The 17452-nt window shown below is 38.8% G+C and overlaps 3 protein-coding genes across 4 annotated transcripts; all 3 read right to left on the bottom strand.

The window, feature by feature from the left end:
* LOC18789327 lies at positions 267-6506 on the bottom strand. The gene is made up of 3 exons (XM_007224015.2): positions 6175-6506; positions 5818-6028; positions 267-5388 (listed from the first exon to the last, which is right to left on the bottom strand). The coding sequence occupies exons 1-3, from the start codon at positions 6361-6363 to the stop codon at positions 527-529; spliced, it is 5262 nt and encodes a 1753-aa protein (XP_007224077.2). The 5' UTR covers positions 6364-6506; the 3' UTR covers positions 267-526.
* On the bottom strand, positions 7527-10783 carry LOC18790912 (branched-chain-amino-acid aminotransferase 2, chloroplastic). 2 transcript variants are annotated; one of them, XM_007222794.2, is made up of 10 exons: positions 10459-10783; positions 9940-10016; positions 9450-9633; positions 9174-9350; positions 8947-9078; positions 8763-8861; positions 8525-8641; positions 8227-8322; positions 7989-8101; positions 7527-7802 (listed from the first exon to the last, which is right to left on the bottom strand). In XM_007222794.2, the coding sequence occupies exons 1-10, from the start codon at positions 10534-10536 to the stop codon at positions 7688-7690; spliced, it is 1188 nt and encodes a 395-aa protein (XP_007222856.2). In that variant the 5' UTR covers positions 10537-10783; the 3' UTR covers positions 7527-7687. The 2 variants fall into 2 exon arrangements, with proteins under 2 accessions (XP_007222856.2, XP_020422562.1); XM_020566973.1 differs by having other exon boundaries at positions 9940-10013.
* Positions 10922-14467, bottom strand: LOC18789451 (branched-chain-amino-acid aminotransferase 5, chloroplastic). The gene is made up of 10 exons (XM_020557392.1): positions 14201-14467; positions 13995-14107; positions 13703-13880; positions 13287-13463; positions 13072-13203; positions 12665-12925; positions 12336-12452; positions 12120-12218; positions 11566-11678; positions 10922-11442 (listed from the first exon to the last, which is right to left on the bottom strand). Exons 3-10 carry the CDS (start codon positions 13823-13825, stop codon positions 11319-11321), a joined length of 1146 nt encoding a protein of 381 aa, XP_020412981.1. The 5' UTR covers positions 13826-13880; positions 13995-14107; positions 14201-14467; the 3' UTR covers positions 10922-11318.

The following is a 17452-nucleotide window of genomic DNA, read 5'->3' as shown; positions in this document are numbered from 1 at the left end:
GCAGAGAGACTAGTGACCGCATGGTGAAGCGTTTGAATCTCTTCTATGTGAAGTTTAGCAGCACAGCACGTAAGGCTTGATCTGTGGGGGTTGCCATGGTTTCTCTGCACTGCAACGGCTTACTCAACATGCAGAGAGAGAGCGTTCCAAACAAACCCAGCTAGCAAATTACAAACAAAGAAAGAGTTGAGAAATATAGAACTTTGTGAGAACCAGGATATACAGGCTCATGCCCGGATATGTTCATATAAGTTGTAACAATACAAAGGGCATCTCACAGTTCATACAAAGGGCATCTCACAGTTCATCCATTAGCCATGACAAGCATAACCATATCCTTGGATTAAAAGCCAAACATAAGTAAACTAGCCAAGGAGAGGATCAACATTCTAATGATTTACATGCCAGACATCAGACCCCATATATACACGAGGATTCTACCAAAATACATTCAAAATAACACTTTATGGTTCTGATAATTCAAGCCATGAACCAAAGAAAAAAGGGCCACAGGATCAATGCCCCATTATAACCGATGCTGCTTCTTGCATGCTGGCATTGGTGTGGAAGGGCCTAAATGCTCTAACTTTTTATGTGCACGCTTTCGATACACAGCAGTTACAGTAGTTTCTCTTGATGAGAGGAATGCAGAATCAAGAAACTTAACATCCTCCACAAATAACTCCAAATTTTCTTTCATCAGCAAAAACTCCACTTCATTCTCATTAAAATGGAACATATACCCCATTTGGATAATCTTGCTCAGAGCATCTGCTGCAGTAGGCCTCACCTGTGCTAACAGTCCTCGTGAGAGTTCATCAGCAAAAGAAGCAACAAATTCCAGATCATCTTTCCCATCCTCATAGCCTAATTCATCAATGAGCAAATGCGGAGAATTCTTCTCCCAAAGAACCAGCTTTAATTTTTCCACTTCAACTGTTGTACTTGCAGATGGCTTTAGTTGATAGCAGACTTGAATCGGTTTGTCACTCTTGTACACAGACAGTACAACTATCGATCTAGCGACCTCGTGTCTCTCTTTCACTGGCATATTTACCTCAGGACCAGCTAGAAAACCCAGAATAATTTTGATTAAACCCCTCCCAATTAATCTCTCTCTTGGATCAACCTTTTCACAATGCTCAAATGATAGCGTGCCGCTCACATTGCACTCAACTGACTCAGACATCTTTCTAACTCTGAGTATTTCATAAATTGCATGTAATCTTCTTGGAGTAATATAACACTCGCTTATACTCTTGGGAATCCACACAAACAGAGGAACCTTATTAGAGCTGGAGAAAATCTTTTTCAGTTGCAAGTCATCAGCAATAAATACTTCCTCTCTGCTCACCAGATATATTTCATCAACCGTGTCCATTGTGGCAGGTAATTTAGTCAAGTTCCGCTTCAGAATATCTTCTACCTGTTGATTCCAGCTGTCTACCACAAACTCCCAAAAGGAGCAGCACTCTGCAACAGTTACTTGACCATTATCCCTCAAAGCCCATGAGTTCCATAGCAGCAAGTAATCGTTGATGGAAGGATTTTCTGCAACTCCAAAGGCTGAAGAAAAAAAGGGAAGGAGCCCTTTCTTGTAAAACTTCTCAAGACAGAACAAACGCGAGCTAAACAGATTTTTCCTATCATGAAGTACACAATCCTGAGAATTAGCCCATACACCTGTACCCTTTGAGCCAGGTATCCACACCTGAAAGTTGCATTTATCTTGATCTTTCGGACTCCATTGGAACTTGTTCAGGAAGCCATAAATACTTGTAATTACAACCCTGTCTGATAGCGACAAAAGAAGCCCAGATAGAAGAGAACAAACATCCAATGGGTCTACCTTCACACCAATATCTCTCAACTGATTCTTGTACAAAAAAATGCTAGTTCCGTAAAAAGATTCATCAATGCTTGGAGCATCTGACCTCTTAAGAATACTTTCCCATGCTGGATCAAAGAGAACACATTCTTGTGGAATTTTGTAACCCTTCATGGTCTTCAAACATCTGCTTTCTGCTACGTTCTGGCGTAAGTCACCCAGTAAAGGCTCATCATCAGACCTGGACCTTAAATGCTTGATGCACTCCAACAATGATATCATACCATCTGAAGCAAGTAGTTCAGGTTGAATTGGACTGTGGAGACCTTTAGCAACAAATGGAGCTCCTCGTTCAAAATCCGTGATGACACCCAACATCTGGAGTTCATCCTTGAACTTATATATGCCAATACCATAGTGTGCGTCATCTATGAGAGGAAGATCAACAAAAAATGAGATCGGTCCCCAATTAGAGCCGGAAATAATTGATTCACCAGGTGTCTTATAACCATGACGTGTTTTCAACCATTTCTCACACAACAACCACTTCAGTTCAGAGCGCTGTAAAGACATATTTGGAATCAGCTCTCTGATGCAACCTAACAACAACATCGTTGTGGCAGGAGCTAAGCTAGAAGAAGACAGTAGGGAATTAAACCGAGCACCTATCATCTTAGTTGCTCCGGTAGAATCAACCACCACTCCAATAGCATTCAACTCATCAGTGAAATGCCTAATTGCATCCCCATAATATGATTCCTCTATGGCAGGGACCTGAAGAGCATTGAACAAAGCACCCCATCTTGGATCAGGAAGAACAGTTTCTGAAGGGGTTTTAAAACCCAAAGTTGTCTTTATCCAAGGTTTACATTTAATCTTTATAATCACGCCAGCAGCTCCAGATCCCAAGCATCTGATACATTTAAGAATCAACAAACCACAACTACCAGTCAGGGAAGGCAGATTTGAAGTTAAAGTCATATTCTCTGCAATTGATTTTTGCACCTCCTCCAGACCATATGTAACTCCAAGTAGCCTTAATTCTGATAAGAAAGAACCTAATCTGCTTCCATAGAATGCTTGATCAACAATAGGAAGATTCGTAATTTTTAAACAGGTTTCAGCTTCTATCTCAGATGGCAAAAGAATAGATCCCTTGGGAGCATTATAACCCTGATGAGTCTTCACCCATCTCTTATCCTTCACAACATCCAACCAGTCCTCATCAATCATATTTCTTCCTCTACAAAAATTAATGAAAGTCAGCAAAGAAAACGTGCACAGTTTGTTCATTCCAGGAGAAGCAAGGGAATTTAACCAATTAGCAACCAGCCTCCGCACATCATCTGATCCAAGTCCCACACCCAGAAATTTCAATTCATCTTGATAAAGATTGATTCGGTTCATATAAAATTCCAGGTCTAAAATGGGGACATCCTTCAGAACATCCTTCATCATATCAATAATAGCTTTCCCTGTTTCATCTGGAAGAATGGCCTTTCTTGGAGAAACATAACCTGAATATGTCTTCATCCACTTTCCATCTCGAATGCTTTCAATGAAAATCAAAGGTAAAGGTGAACCTTTATTCTGAAGTAATCTGATCCAATCAAGTAGCAAAAAGGCCTGCTCACTTGACAGTTCACGAGATGCTATCTGTAGCACCACATCTGGAGGACACAACTCCGGTAAGTCCACAGCTTTACTATGCTTGCTAATAAAATGAAGAAGCTCCTTCTCAGGCGTAGATTCTCCCAGAAACAGACTACTTTTAGAATAAACATACCCTATATCAACGTAATTTTGTTCCACAAATGGGTTTTGAGGTCCAAACAACTTCATCCATTTGCTATCTAATGCAGGGACAAGAGTAACGGTTCTTTGCATTCTAACATGGTCAGCCCCATCAATAATTGGGATCCTTCGACAAATATCAGATATGCTATTATCATCAAGGAAGCCTTTCCTGTGGGCGTGATAAAGGAAATTGGACAATGTAACTGCAAGATTTGGTTCCTCACCTGATACATGATTCTGAAGCAATGAAGCGTAATCGTGTGCTGAACAAGAAGACACTCTTGCTTGGCCAAGCCAATTCCTGACAGACCAATTCCTTCTGCAAATTGGTTTGTTCTTTAAAAGAGCTTTCTGTGTGCTATTGGGAATGAAATACACACCAGGACATCCAAACTCCATATTGCACTTGCTCAGCCAAGTGTGAAGCTCCAGCTCCATAGCATATCGAACCTTCAGTGTCCCTGGAATTCCTGTTGTGGTTTCAGCAATTGTACACAATTCCAAGTTTCCTTCGCTATTGATGTATTTAATAAGAGGTATGGTCTTAATACCTTTTGCAAACCTTTTCTCATTATCAACAATAAAACCAAGTAGTTCAACATATACCTCATCAGATAACAACACAATATTGCAGGATTTGATGCATTTTGTGTACCAATGACCACTAGCAGCTGCCACATCCAGAAAGTCCAGAACTGCACTGTATTTTTCGAGGTCCAGAGATGAATGCAAGACCTTATTCAATGAAGATAAATTGCTTGAAATAGCCCCTTCACTTTCCATTTGAAGGACTAGGTCCCTGAATTTTGGCAAGACCCGAACTGCTTGTTCAGGCGTTATGAATAAACAACTCTTACCAGAAAATATTTCAGAAGGCACTATCCTTAGACATCGCAAACTAGTTTTTATGGACTCTCTTAAGTTGTTGAACACGGGAATTGCCGAATCTTGGGCAGGTAAAAACTCAAATGTCTGATCCACTGAAGGAAAGAGTTGAAGTTCTCTCACACAAGACTGGAAAGCATTTACAAAAGCTGATGGGACACAATCAAGAATTCCCAAATTCCATACATTGTCCAACAGTATAGATTCTCGTGAAGAAGCAAGGATGAAATCAGCTTGAATTACAAAGGGGAAGTTTGTGACCATTGCTGTAGGAAGGAAAGCAAATATACCAACAGAAGACGTTCCCCTTGTCAGTCTTTCTCCAAACGGGAAAGCAAGAGTAATCACCCATTTCTCCACATCCATCCTTAGACTAACTTGATTCCCAGGTTTTACTGGAAATGCCTCTCTCCACAAGTAATACTTGCACAACTCAGTATCACACTTTTTCTCTTTTACTGAAAGTTGCACAACACGAGAATTGGCTCTTTCGTCGCTCAAATCCATATGTTCAGTCTCACTAAATATAGAAATTGTAGAGACGTCATCAGCTTCTTCAGGATCACACCCACGTACATATAACCGCTTTACCTTGGATAAGAACAGGAGAATCTCTGGGTGAAGCTCTGACAGCTGTGCTCTAACAGCCTCCACCTTGTCAGGCTTCAGGGGAAGAATAAACGTAGTTGTTGGCAAGATCTTGTTGACACCATATACATCACATATGCTTGATAAATGAGGTTTTCCACTAACCCATTCAGGAACTACATAGCCAATACCACAATCTTGGTTTGGTTCTTCCGTAAATCTGACCCGATATCTGTTGCTAAATATATGAGGCTGTGAACTCACAAGAAACACACTTTTAAATCCAATTCCTGCAAGCAAACATTGGTATTATGAGTTCAACTTGATAACCAATGTTCAGAAGGCTCCTATTGTTAACTCCAACTAATAAGAAGGTAAGCATGCAACTCAAAATGTTAGCTTTTTTTTTATCAAAAGAATTTAGCTAGCTCTGATTACAATGGGAACATTTATTATGAATTCAAGACATGCTGCAAGTGTGCATCTGAAGGCAACAACTTAGTAGAAGATCTAGACTTCAAAAACTTCCTAATTCACAGAGGCAGAAGTCAATAAGGAGATTCCTTCATTCCTGTTCATTTTTCTAGATCAAGATGTGAAATGCAGGAAATACATACTCTGTTTTTCTCCTTGCAATATTTCATCATAAGGAATCGCAACTTAAAGTTAAAAAGTAATATAAGCGTTTTAAAATGAAATAGGGCTTGTTAATAGTTTACCTTTTTCTCCAATAAAACCTTGCTGCCTCTTTCCCTTCTTTGTAGAACGGCCTATGCTGCAGATGGAATCAATATTCTTCCTGGAAAAGCCAACCTCATTATTGAAAACAAGCAGAGTAGCTGGTGCTCCAGTCCCAGTTATGTCTTTCTTGGTCAGCACAAATTCCAGCGTTGGTTCTACCCCTTTTTTGTATTCATTGTCTTCTGCGTTCTACAAATAAAAACCCACAAAGAAAAAAATCACGAAAAAAAAAAACAGAAGCCTAACATTGTTTATAAAGTTCATTGAAGTTTTGACCAGAAAGGAAAAAATTGAAACTTTCTTCAACAAAACAAAAAGAAAAAGAAGCAAAAGACCTGTATGAGCTCCATCAGGAAATGGATGTCTTTCTGGTACAGTTCCGCAGATAAACTGGTGACCGCACGATGAAGATCGAGGGTTAAGGGGTTTGGTTCTTTCTTCCCAATAGAGAACTTTTTAGTCCTTATCTCTTCTATGTGAAGTTTAGCAGAACGCAACTTTTCATTTGTATGGCTCGCCGCCATGGTTGCTCTGCACTGGCGTACCAGACAAACCAGCTAACAATTACAAACAAAAAATGAGAAAAATATAGTAAAACGTGAGAATAGTCACTCATAAGAAGGAAGACAGAGAGAAACACCTGCTCAGAAATCTCGAACTTTTGGTCTTTTGGAGCTCCGGCAGAACAATGAGGCAGCTTGGGTTTTTGCTTTGGAGAGTTCTCACACACAGAAATTAATATGACAACTACGCAAATTAGAAAAAAGTCTCCAACTTTATTTAGACAAACCAAAAGGCTCAATGTGGGTTGTTGCAAAGTTCATAATGAGTAATGGGTAGGTTTTACATGGCTGGTTGCCTGGGAGAAAGTGGTGGCAGGTAAATTAAGAGAAGGAAGATCATGCAATGATGTTTCTGTATCTGCATGAAAGACGTTTGACATGACTATCTTTTTTACTTCGTGTCCTCATTGATAAAGGGCCCAACTGAGCTTTTGACGCCTTCTTTCAAAAGCACTCTTCTAGTTGGGCATGGAAACACTAGTTTGGTTACTCTTCTTCTCCAACGAATTTATGCATTTTGGTTTTGTTTTGCTCCTACTACCAGTCAGCATAAAAACTAAATTCCTTATTAGAAGAAATTAATGAATGGCCAGAAGAAAACAATTAATTCACTAGAGTGAACTATTAGTATTGTATTTTCAACCACTTCAGTTGAGGGCATGGAAGAGACATGAGTTGACTCAACCCCGAAGATTTGATACATTTAAGAATCAACAAAAACCAAATACTCTTAAAGCTCAACTTTAATTGGTGCTTTAAATATAACTATTTCAAGTTTTGGTAGATAAATCATACGTTAATCAAAGTGTTCAAATTGGCAATGTAACTCTCTTTTCTTGGTTATATTGGAGAGAATCGAATTTTTGGCTTATCTTAATTCTAACTCGTTACCTCACTTCTCCACACCACTTAAACTAAACCAAAAGCAGCAAAAAGAACTCCCTTGACCACTCTAAGCCTCCGAGGTTCAAGTATAATGTGGTTTTATTTTCATGGGGACCAATGCATATTTTTCTAGACATGATATTTGTCAAAGATTAGGAGTTAATATACTAATTGAGTAATTTCTATCGAGATCAAAATTTGATATTTATTTTGGCTTTTGTTTAATGAATAATCAAAGATAGATTTAACACCAGGTGCAAGTTGTAGATTTGAATAACTGATAAAAATGGCACACAGTAGTTCGGCAGTCCGAGACGGTCTGTACATATGGCTTGGTAAAGTGTGGTGGATGATTATAATTTTGTACATCTTATTCCACTGTAAAATCTGAAATGGGATATCATTCAATTTCAACAATCCAGGCTTTCTTATCCTCAATATGACCCGTTTGAATTCCTACGAGGGTTGAGTAAAGTTGTGTGCACACAGTCTGAGCGCCCGTTTTATACTCCATCCTGCATATGAGCCAATTGCATGAGCTAAAGCAAGTTAGAAATATTCCTACATGAACTTTGCCATAAGTCACACGATTTTGTAGAGCTGCATGTGCCAAATTGCCAATCTTTTTTCTTTTCAAAGTAAATTTGATAATTTTTTGTTCCTTTTTAAAAATGATAATCTGGATGATCCTATAATAGCACCTTTTGCCGTGACAAGTAATGCTGCCCACAGGGGCAACCCCAACAGCAGTTCCTGTGCAGAACACTTCATCAGCTTCATTCAATTCATCCACCGGAATAGGACGTTCCTCAACCTAACACATTTTGGGGGCCGGTGTTAGAATCAGATCATAAGGGATAAGTTTTTTAGTTTACTAGTTGTTTCCTTTTCTTTTCTTGTAATAAGAAATGGTGTGGTTTTACTGGCATAGAAGATCACCTGGTAACAAAGATCACGAGCAATTTCGATAATGCTTCTTCGAGTAACTCCGGGAAGAATCGTCCCGACTGCAGCCGGAGTTGAAATAAGGTTGCCCTAAAACATGGAAATTACATGCATCATGAGAGACCTATGCTAAGCCAATTCTGAGTACAAAACCGAAGATTTAGAGTAAGTCTTAGTATTGTACAGACAGAATGAGAACTTCATCAGGTTACAAAAGCTTCATGGGAAGTTTTATAATAAAATTGTAAACAAAACGAGGTGCCCAGTATAGTAAAAAGAGCTAAAACAATACCTTCACAATGAAAATGTTGCAAGAAGAGACCTCCTCCAGATTTTTGTTATTTACCGAGTCAAGATACAGAACATCCGAAAATCCTCTGTTTTTAGCTCTGAGTAGTGCCTTCAAAACCTACATATGAAGTACAACTTATAACAGGAAGTCACACTTATTTCCATGAAACTTGAATTTTACACAAGTCTTAGCAAAGCCCTTTACTCAAAATAACTAAGCATATGAGTTATTTTCTTACTGGAGCATAATTGGTAATGCTTTTGACACCTCCAGCTCCCCCGCGAGAGGCACGATCATACTCCTCCTCGACGTATATATTCAAGGGTGCAGAGCCCTCCTATTGAAAGAACAGAAAGCATATAAATCTTCCTAAATTTGAAAGCTGATAAAATAAGCTTGAGTATTGTAAAAGAATTGCTAACCTTGAAATAGTTCCTCACAGGGGAAGCATATACAAGGAAAGTGTACTCAGGAGATGGAGCCAAACCCAATATAGGACCACTTCCTATAAGTAGAGGCCTAATATACAAAGACCCTTTCCCTGGTGGAGGAACCTTTTTTTTTTGTCACGGCAGACATTTGTAAACTTGTAAATAAATTTGTCCACAAATGAATTAAGTTTCAGTGCAAAAATAAAAACAAAGATTACCCAGCACTTGTTGGCTTGAACTGTTTGCTTCACAGCATCAACAAATTGATCGACGGATGGTGAGGGCATGCACATTCTTTCTGCACCAAACTGCATCCGCATTGCATTCTGGTCTGGACGAAAGAGAATGAGATTCCCATCTTTCTTCCTGTATGCTTTTGTGCCTTCATACAAACCCTGTTTACATTTTAATCCCAACCATGAATTTCTTTTGGGGTCAAAACAAAATCCAACTATGAAGTTTGTAAGATGAAAGAGTGGAGGAGATTTGCTTACCTGTCCATAATTTAGAACTCCAGCAGCAGGGTTGAGTTCAATGTTTCCATAACGATTAAGTTGGCCTTTTTCAAATGTGCCATTGTTGGAGCATTTCATAACGTACATGTAATCAGTTGGCGTTAAACCAAATCCAAGATTATCCCAATCCACATCGGCATACTCATTCTTTTTAACATTGTAGCTGTACAAATAATGCAGAAAACATAAAAAGGCACACCAGCAGAGCTGAAAGAGAAAGACATATCCCCATAACTGCAAATATTAAAATAATAATTTTCAACTTTTTTATTCGCTAGATAATAATGCTGCCAACAAACTGCTGAAAAGAGTTTCTTTATAATATCTCAGAATTATTTTAAGCCTTTATAATTAAATTATCACAATAATTTCCCAAAATCTAAAGCTACCAACCAAATCTCGAAGCATTCTTGATTTTACAGGGCGGGACTGTTTTTTTTTTTTTCTCTTTCACAGAAGTTACCTTTACCTTTCTACAGATTGTTCACATGCTTGTTCCGCATTAGATGCAGCCACAGAACCAAAGCAACAGTGAACTCTAAGCTGCTAATATGAAAAGAAAAAAAGAGAGAGATCAGTTTCTCCTCCTTAATTGAGGGTAATATTTTGTCACTCTTGCTTAAATTTTCAAACAATAGTTTCGACAAGTTAGCTAGTTCAGGAAAAGGCATTAAGAAATTTAAAATGTGTAACTACACAAGGCTCCTCACCATGAACATTATACATGCTGCTCATTTTGCTCGCAGACAATATTAAGGCTAAAATATTACGGTGCCGAACATAAAACAAGCGCAGCATGCAACATGACTTCATTTATAGACTAACATATTCAAATAAACAGAATCAATGAACTTCGATAGCTAAGAGTACAGAAAGGAGCTTACCAAAGTATAGTAATACAATAAAGAAAAACAGGGGATATGAAAAACAAAACAGAGGAAATCAAAAACAGGGGAAAATGAAAAACAAAGGAAATTGAAAAATTAACCTTGGATGACGAAGATAATGAAGAACCAACTCTAATGGATCGAACCAACTTATGAAGTCGTGTTATCCTTTGAATCATGGCTGATGTTTCTCTGCTTTGACCTCTCAAACAACCAACCCAGCAAATGAACCTAGACTATATTCAGGAGACAGAATTTGAGAATTGAAAGCAAAAGAGATAAGACTCAGAGCAGAGAGAGATGGGCACAAATGCAGAGAGAAGGATGGGTTATGAATCACATTAATAGAGCGGCAAGTGAGAAAAAACAGGGGTGCAAGGAGCCAAATTGGTATGGAGGGATCTGGAAACAGAGTACGTTGCCATTAATCTCATAATGGAGGGTCCTTATATATAATAATATTATAATATATACAAAAATATCATTGTTTGAGTCATCACTTACTTATCAATAAGAATGAGATGGATATGACAAGTCTGATAAGGTTCAAAATTACTAAAAGAAGATAGGAACAGATAACTATATATGACAGCACGTTTTCAACGAAGAGGATGCCAGGTCAGGCGAAAATAAAGGAATACAATTTAATTAGTGGATAAGAAATCCATGAACATAGCATGCCGTACTGTCTTCTAAATACGGCCCCTGTGGTCCAAAAGGCCAAAAATACAGAGTATTGAAAATGATACGTTGCTTCTTTTGACTAACTAGTCCAAAGATGATGTTCTTCTTCATCGTAATCGGAAGATATCTAGAGATTGAATTGGCTCTTAACAAAGGAAAGTTGAAAAGGGCTAAATAGACTTCAAACTGTGGTTCAACTTTGTTGGACGTACATTTAGACTACAACAATGTTTATTCGTTCTACAGAGCTGTCAATGCTCACAACTGGAAGTTTTGTTTAACATCCGTGATCAATCCTTCCTACTTCGAGGTTACTGTCCAACACAACTTGTCTTCTGTATGACCCATTTGTATATTTAACAGCGCCCGGTGCAGTTGCTGAGACACGACAGCAAGACACCCTGCAAGAACAGAGAAATCTTAGCTCTAGGAATAGCTAATTAAAGACATCTAAGTTAGGACCACAAGTAATAAACAAAGGATGGACATCATCGTATCAAGGAACCAAATTATAAGAAACTCACTTTTTGCCCAGGTAAGTTATGCTGCCCACACGTGATAAATGGACAGCATTTCCAGTACAGAAGACTTCATCAGCTTCAAATAATTCCTCAACCGACACAAGGCGTTCCTCAACCTGTCATATATTGGATGCAAAGGCCTGATTGAGTAATCAGACCTATTTGAAAATCCTAGAAAAGTTACCAATCATAAAATTTATGCTAACTGACCACAGTAATTCAAATGACAACTTATCATCTAAAGGGGTGAAAATGATTAGTTAAAAGTACCCATCAGAATGGCGCCAACTACAATTTGAAGTTGGCAAGAAGACATGTCCACATGATATGCTGGGTTATATATCAAACACACAGTATGATCTATCCTATCAAGCAAGACATTAACACGTGGTTCCAGCTGAGCCAATTGCAGATTGATGACTGCTCACAGAAGTAAGAAACAAGAAGGATGACCAACGGAAAAGCAAAAAAATAATGTACTCTTTCAGTTGGCGATGAAGAAAAAGTTGCCAAAAAAAAAAAAAAAGGATACCTTTTTAGTTACCTAAGATACATACCTGATACCCTTGGCTGCAAGCAATTTCAGTTACACATTTACGTGTAACGCCAGGCAAAACTGTCCCTTCTTCCAATGCTGGAGTGGAGATAATCGTATCCTATCAGTTACATTTTTATGAAAAACATTAACCGACCTATGGTTCAATAGATGATATATAGCCTACAATCACATACCATTTATTTGTTGATAACCAAAGCCAGAGCTTCAACCATACCTTCACGAGAAAAATGTTAGCAGTAGAAGTCTCTTCAACATATCTTTGGTGAACAGAATCGAGGAACAAAACATCAGAGAAACCATTTTCTTTAGCTTCCACATGTGCCTTCAAAATCTATTAAAAGAAATCAAGGGTTTCATATCAGTCCTTGATCATTGAATGCATATATGATATGACCATATTTTGAATGCAGAAATGAAACTTAAACAAACCAGCAATATATAATCTCAGCCTAGTTAGATTTCCTAGTATAGCTTTGTATGAAACAGCAAATCCTCTGTATCCGGAAAAAAGAAAAATAACACACTGAATTCATTTTGTCATAGAAAATGATAAGAGCCCGGATGATTTGTTGTAGCCATCTTCCAGCAATCAGCAGAAGCTTCTTTATGAATTGCTAAACAGTGAGAATGCCAAAATGACCATAGTGCACCAACAGGAAGACCGATTGATAAACAGCCACTAAGCGCTATGTGAATAAGTGGTAAGTGGAAATTACAGCAGCATAATTTTACACTTCCAGCTCCACCATGAAATGCATGATGGATTTCGTTTTCAACCACCAAATTGATAGGTTCTAAGCCTCCCTGTCGCCATCATAGAAATGAAAAATGTGTTATAGTTGAATTAGAGTACCTACCACATAAAATCCTTTTCAAAAGGGGAAAGGTTACAGCTTACAAAATACAAATCCAAAACATAGATTAGTTTGAACATAAATTAAACAATTTACCCTAGAATAGTCCCCCATTGGGGTCACCAAAATCAGAAAGATGAATTCTGGAGCTGGTGTAAGACTAAGAACAGGTCCGCTCCCAATAAGTAGCGGTCGAATATGTAGAAAGCCTTTATTTGGCGAGGGAACCTGTAAAGAGGCACTGAGTAGAATGACTAGAACATACAACAGAAGGAGGACTTGTCTTAGGAAGAAACATGTTGTAACTTTACCCAACGTCTATTTTCCAATACAGTAACTTTGACAGCTTCCACAAACTGCTCAACGGTTGGTGCAGGCATAAGCAGGCGCTCTGCACCCACTCTCATCCGCAACCCATGTTCCTCTGGGCGAAATAGTAATATAGAATTCTCTGGCTTCCTGTAGGCTTTCAATTCTTCAATTATTCCCTGAATAAAAAAGAAAGGAACTTTTCTTTGCACAAATTAAACTAATCTTGAAACTATGCAGACTGAATAATAATGTACAGAAATCAAATATTTTTTTTATGTAAGAAGATGAATGTATCAATATCAAGTTGAAACACCAAAGTAGCTATAGTGCCAAGTTTCAAATCAGACCCAGAAATTGAATTGTGGGTACTAATAAAATAAGGGGGCAATGCATGTTATATAACGAGAATACTAACCTGGCCATAGTTCAAGACACAGGCTGCTGGGTTCAATTTGATTTTCCCAAAACGTTGTAACCCACCATCTGAAAAGCTTCTATCTTCGGAACTCTTCATGATAAACATATAATCAGCTGACATGGTTTTGTCGAATCCAAGGTTATCCCAAGTTGTATCAGGCAATTCAGAAGTTTGGCTGTTCTTTTTCAAGAAGAAGAAGAATATGATTAGCAGAAACAAGCGGAAATATAATTAAGGTTTGATATGGATTAGTTGAATTAAGTAAAGGTGGTTGGTCTGGTATGTGTACCCATAGGAGGCATGATGAGATGGAGAAACGGCTCGGAGGCTTGTGGTGGAGGAGGGGGCGAGCAAAGCCGCTGGGCCCAGCGAAGACGGCGACAGTCGAAGCAGCTGCTGCTGCTGCATTAACACATGCAACGCAAAGGCAAACTTTATAATACCAACTTTATAATACAAATTGAGAAAATGAGATTGCTTCAAAAAACTGCATGCCTTGCAGTAATTGTTGGTGGTGGAGCAGAGAGATAATGCGGCAGAATAAATATTGCAAGGCTGGAAGCCATCTCTCTCCTCAGTCTCTCACCTGAGTCACCTCATTTCACCTACGCATGCAGAGATTGCAGAGCTTTTTCAGAAAGTTTTGATGGGCAATTTGGAAATTTCCTTTGGATTTTCGGGACGACAACGAAGCTCTAGCTTCTGATCACATCGCTCGGCATGGATCACTGGGCAGTCGGCACCTTTGTCTTGGTGGGTTTGTCCGGCACGTACCAAATACCCGTGGGACACGCAAAATCACCCGTTAAAATATAAGCAATTTGGTCTGGGCTGGGCGAGGCAGGCCTCAAATTCAAATTAACAAAGGCCAGGTGCCCAATCAAGAGTTTGATATTTTTGGACCTGAACCCATATATGTTTTGCTTGGGCCGAGTTGATCTTGCCCAACATACCCTTAGTGCCTATATTCAATACAATCGCCAAGTTCCTTCTCATTATTATTATTATTTTTTAATATATATACAAGCGATATTAAAGATGAAAGAATCGAATCTATGACCTTCAGTGCATGGGTAAATGCCCTTAACCACTTGAGATAGAAGCCTCCTGTAAAGTTCCTTATCATTATAAGTGTCTTTCATATCTTTCCTGGATTTTGATAGGGTCGACCTTCCCCATCCACATTCATGTGGGAGATTTCTAACCATTGATGAGATATAGACCCATATGCGTCAACGATCAGAAAGGTCACCACTTACTCGCAAGGCTGACAATGACCAAGCCATTGAAGCCCAAAAGCCCAACATATATAGATAGGATCCATCGTGCCTCTACTATTTTCATGTCAAAGGTCCAAAATCTTGTCGTAAAGATAAGATCGAAGGGGGCACATGACATTGCCTGCTTGTGGTTTGGACTGGAGTATTGGTTGATTCAGATCTTCTTCAAATTGTACACGATAAGTCTTATATATTTAATATGATGTAACATTTGAACATTACATATACGATATATGGTTTTACGTACCTGCTATGTTAGTGTGGGCCTGTGGGGTTCGTTATGCTGCAAATATCCAAATTTAAGCCACTCTTGACACCCAAATTTCTGTGGGGTCCTGGTCCTTTTCACACACCAATTCACAAAAAAGAGCCCATAATTCAAGAGCATGTGCCCATAAAGAAGGTGATGATATCTTCGACGAAACCCATTTTATTTTCAATCAAATTGTCATAATTTAATTAGTTATTTAGTCCTAGGGTTAACTATAGCAAACTCTCTAACTTATAGGGTCATTTATAAGTTTATATTCGATTTTGAGGACATTTATCAGTACATACTCAATGTCACGGAAGACCTACAAATTGCTCAATCTGTTAGCCAAACTGTTAGTTAGTTTGTTAAATACTAACATGTCAAAAGTAGAATCCCTTTTTTTTATGACGTGAACTTCCACGTAGACTAAAAATTAATAAAAAATTTATTTTACCATTTAAATTTTTTAAAATTTATTTAAAAATCTCTCTCTCTCTCTCTCTCTTCCTCCATAGCCTCTACCACCAAACCCTCCATCCGTCTGATCCTCCTCTACCAAAAAGTAAAGAAACAACCCAGCTCGCTCCCCCCCACCCCCCACAAAATCTCATTGTCCTCGACCCCAACCTTATTCCCCCACCCCCATATCATCATCCCACTTCCAGAGCCGTGGTTGGGTGGACACAAAACCCATATGAACTTAAACTCTGGACCAGCTTCAAACCCAAACCTTTCAGCCTCACAATATCCATCATCTCCAGACCCTCTGCAACATTAGAACTAAGCCAAACCCTAGAATCGGAAGAAAATTTGCAGCGGAATTGCTAGAAGTGGGAAAGAAGACTGACTATAATGAAATCAGGGAGTGAATTGACGGGGTTGGAGCTCTCTTCGGTAGAAAGAGGCTCGAGCCTGAGGTGGCCACTGTGGCCTGAGAACTCGACTCGGAACGAGAGCCATTTGTTGCAACAATTGAATCCATTTTTTGGGCTCCAGGGTTTTGAGTGTTTTTGGGGTTCAAAGCACTCTGCTTCTGGTTCTGATTTCGAAGGGGGTTTGATTTTTCGCGGGTTTTGGGTGTCGTCATTATCACCACTTCACTCTGCCTTTGGTTAGTATCAATTGGGATTTTGTGATGAACCAGTCCGTGGCTCTGTTTAATTCCCAAATTCCCAACTTCAAATTTTCTTGCTTTTGCATACTTTCTGTTTCAAATAGATCTGAATTTGGGTTGGGAGTTGGTTTTGTCCTTGGCAACTCGTGGTAAGCAGAGGGATGTGGAGTTTGGTTGTATTGGAGAGAGAGAGAGAGAGAGAGAGAGAAAACGGCATTGGAGGTGGGTTTGGGGTGGATCGACGAAGGGTTAAGTAGGAGGAAGGGAGGATAGGGGTTGGCTGGGTGGGATGATGGGAGGTTGCTGGTGGGTCGTCAGGCAATGGTGGAAGTTCCAGAGAGAGAGAGATGCCAGAGGGTGGGAAGAGAAATGGACGAAGAGAAATTTTTTTTTTCTTATTTTTGCCAGATTTTTAATTTAAAAAAATTAATTTAACAATAATAAATAATTTAAACAGTAAAATAATTTTTTATTAATTTTTGATCCACGTGGAAGTCCACATCATAAAAAAAAGGAGTTCCACTTTTGACACATTAACATTTAACAGACTGACTAACAGGTTGGCTAACAAATAGGGCAATTTGTAGGTTTTCCAAATCGGATATGGACTCGTAAATAACCCTATAAGTTGGGAGGTTTACTGTAGTTTACCCTTAGTTCTAATAATTTCTTGTATATAGTAAACTGGTTTTTTCTTTTTTTTCAAGGTGATATTTGTTATGCAAGGGAGGGTGACTAAACTCGGATGCAAGGGACGGACGTACTCTCTTTACTAATTGACCTAACTCACATTTATTTATATAATAAATTGTTAAATAGAGATTAAATTGGACCCAACTGGCCTAACTCACCCTAAGATTGAGAGTGAAGAAGTCGCATTCAAGGAAGGTGAGGTGCGGGGTTCGCTGATGACATGTCCTATATTTCTATTTTTGGGTCCAAATGATAAGATGCTCCAATCTGAAAACTTAATTAGTCTCACACAAACAGTAAGCATACAATCCCAGTGGGGTAAGCAAAAGGCTTTGCTTTCGGAAAAGTCGGTGCCTTGCTGATGATGCTCCTCTAATTTTTCTTCCAAATCAATGACTTGCTTATGT

Source organism: Prunus persica, chromosome G1 (assembly GCF_000346465.2).
Source record: "Prunus persica cultivar Lovell chromosome G1, Prunus_persica_NCBIv2, whole genome shotgun sequence".
Lineage (NCBI taxonomy): Eukaryota > Viridiplantae > Streptophyta > Magnoliopsida > Rosales > Rosaceae > Prunus > Prunus persica.
Note: the sequence above shows the minus strand (reverse complement) of the source record. Positions and strands in the feature narration are given on the sequence as shown.